This window comes from Petromyzon marinus, chromosome 53 (genome assembly GCF_048934315.1).
Source record: "Petromyzon marinus isolate PM22_M1 ecotype Great Lakes invasive population chromosome 53, UKy_Petmar_22M1.pri1.0, whole genome shotgun sequence".
In the NCBI taxonomy this organism is placed as follows: Eukaryota; Metazoa; Chordata; class Hyperoartia; order Petromyzontiformes; family Petromyzontidae; genus Petromyzon; species Petromyzon marinus.
The window spans coordinates 3,620,408-3,622,802 of NC_133719.1; the positions used below are offsets into that span (position 1 = coordinate 3,620,408).

Sequence of the window (2,395 nt, forward strand, 5' to 3'; positions counted from 1 at the left end):
ACCCGGGCACACGTAGTGCGCTCTCTCTCGATTACACACACACACGTATCAACAACTCGTCAATGGGAGTTGGCCAAACGTCCTCATGTAGGACCACAGAGCTTGGGCAATTGTTGGCGTTCATGCTGGATCCAAGGTGGGGAAAAGGGGGGGGGGGACTGTGCCCATACCTGGAGTATTTTACAACGGAAATTGTATCACTTGACGCCATACATGGACTACATTGTTCCGTGTTGGTGTAGGGCCCGAGTTATTCGTTTACATTTTTACCAGGTAAGGTCCCACTGAGCTGTGTGGCTCTTTACCGGAAGCGCCGTGGCCATCACAAAAGATAGCCCCAAAAAAGGGGCTTCATCATCATCACGTGGATACGTATTGCAGCCAAATACTGCTAAACGCATGGCGACTCTAAATGTCGAGGGAAAACCGGAGGGCCCGGAGAGAAATCCACGCAACCACGGGGAGAAAGCGCGAGCACGCAAACTCCAAATATACAGCAGCAGGCGTCAGGGCCGGGTTCGAACCCACGACCTCCTGTACACCAGGCGATGTAGTTAACATTTCACCACCACACAAACTCCAAATATACAGCAGGCGTCAGGGCCGGGTTCGAACCCACGACCTCCTGTACACCAGGCGATGTAGTTACACAAAGCCCCCCCCCCCAGATTCCTGGTTTGAAATTCCACCTCTCGCCTACGAAGAACTAAAACCCCGGCGACCGCTACAATCATTTTCAACAAGTCATTTATTAACAACAAGTCATTTATTAAAACGCCTCTTGCAAAACATGGCAGTCCGCCGCCGCCGCTTTCCTCAACAAATATATAAAAAAAACATCGACACACAAACGTTCAGTGATCCGGCCGGCGTCGCGCGTTCAGGTCAGCGCGTCTGACCGCGCGGCTAGAGTTACGGAACAGCCGCCACAGCCGTTCTCCGTTCAACTGCCGGCGGCGTCTCCGCGTGTCCGCGTGTCCGGGTGTCCGGGTGTCCGGGTGTCCGGGTGTCCGCGTGTCCGGGTGTCCGCGTCTCCGCGCGTCCGTGTCTCTGCGTGTACGTGTCTCCGCGTGTCCGTGTCTCCGTGTCTCCGTGCGTCCATGTCTCCGTGTCTCCACGTGTCCGTGTCTCCACGTCTCCGTGTCTCCGCGCGTCGGTCTTCAGCACTTGGAGTAGCGCCTGCTGATGGAGTCGCGGTAAAACTCAAAAACTTTGGTGGACGCTTCCCGGCTGAGCGCCAAGCAGCGCTGATACTGGGGTGCGGGGGAGGAGGGGGGGCCAGAAATCATCGATCATCAGATCACAGTCTCTACACAGGCAGCAACTTGCCGTTTAATTAACTAAACGATATTTTATTTTACCAGGTAAGGCCTCACTCGGCTACGTGGCTCTTTGTCAGAGGCGACCTGGCCACCACAAACGATCGCCGAAGGAAGGGGCTTTATCGTCACCACGTGGAAATTCACTGCAGCCGAACACTCCGAATGTGTGACGTCGATTCCGAATGTGGAGAGGGAAAAACCGGAAGCCGCGGAGAAAGCCCAGCACCCTGTCGCTGCATACGATGGGGGGGGGTGCGACACTCGTCCACCGAGCCGGTGGTGGTAATTCCACGTTCATGTGGCGAGGGTGAGTGTGGCTACCTCGGTGGCGTCGAGTCGCCCCTTGGTGGACGATGCCAGGACGTTCTTGCCGCTGCTGTCCAGGGCGAGCGTGACGAGCGCTCGGCCCTCCTGCGGAGAGGGCGGCCACGCGGAGTGAGCCAACAGTCTGGCTCGCACGCGGCCTCGCTCAGCCGCGGCCTCACCCAGCCGCGGCCTCACTCAGTCGCGGCCTCACCCAGCCACGGCCTCACCCAGCCGCGGCCTCGGTCAGCCGCGGCCTCACCCAGCCGCGGCCTCACCCAGCCACGGCCTCGGTCAGCCGCGGCCTCACCCAGCCGCGGCCTCACCCAGCCGCGGCCTCGGTCAGCCGCGGCCTCACCCAGCCGCGGCCTCACCCAGCCGCGGCCTCACCCAGCCGCGGCCTCGCCCAGCCACGGCCTCGCTCAGTCGCGGCCTCGGTCAGCCGCGGCCTCGGTCAGCCACAGCCTCAGTCAGCCGCGGCCTCGCCCAGCCGCGGCCTCACCCAGCCGCGGCCTCACCCAGCCACGGCCTCACCCAGTCGTGGCTTCACCCAGCCACGGCCTCACCCAGCCACGGCCTCACTCAGCCGCGGCCTCACCCAGCCACGGCCTTCACCGCTGGGCGCCCAGGGCGGCCTGGCCGGGGTTCGCGACCCCCCGGTGACCTCCTCACCTTCTCTGCCCTAGCGTCGGGGTCGAGGCCGATGGTGCCGTCGCGTGCGATGGCGCAGGCCACGCCGCAGAAGAGGCAGCGGAGCGCGAGCCCCGCGT

General features: G+C 62.0%; 1 protein-coding gene across 1 annotated transcript in view; it reads right to left on the bottom strand.

The window, feature by feature from the left end:
- Positions 1-747: 747 nt before the first annotated feature.
- The window catches only part of EXOSC5 (exosome component 5), a 7,812-nt gene continuing 6,164 nt past the window's right edge, over positions 748-2,395 (bottom strand). The window contains exons 4-6 of the mRNA XM_032974089.2: positions 2,298-2,395; positions 1,644-1,733; positions 748-1,253 (exon numbers count right to left, since the gene is read on the bottom strand). The exon at positions 2,298-2,395 is cut by the window's right edge and continues 43 nt beyond it. Of these exons, the coding sequence (XP_032829980.1) occupies positions 1,161-1,253; positions 1,644-1,733; positions 2,298-2,395 (281 nt within the window). The 3' untranslated portion in view covers positions 748-1,160. The remainder of the gene's footprint in view (positions 1,254-1,643; positions 1,734-2,297) is intronic.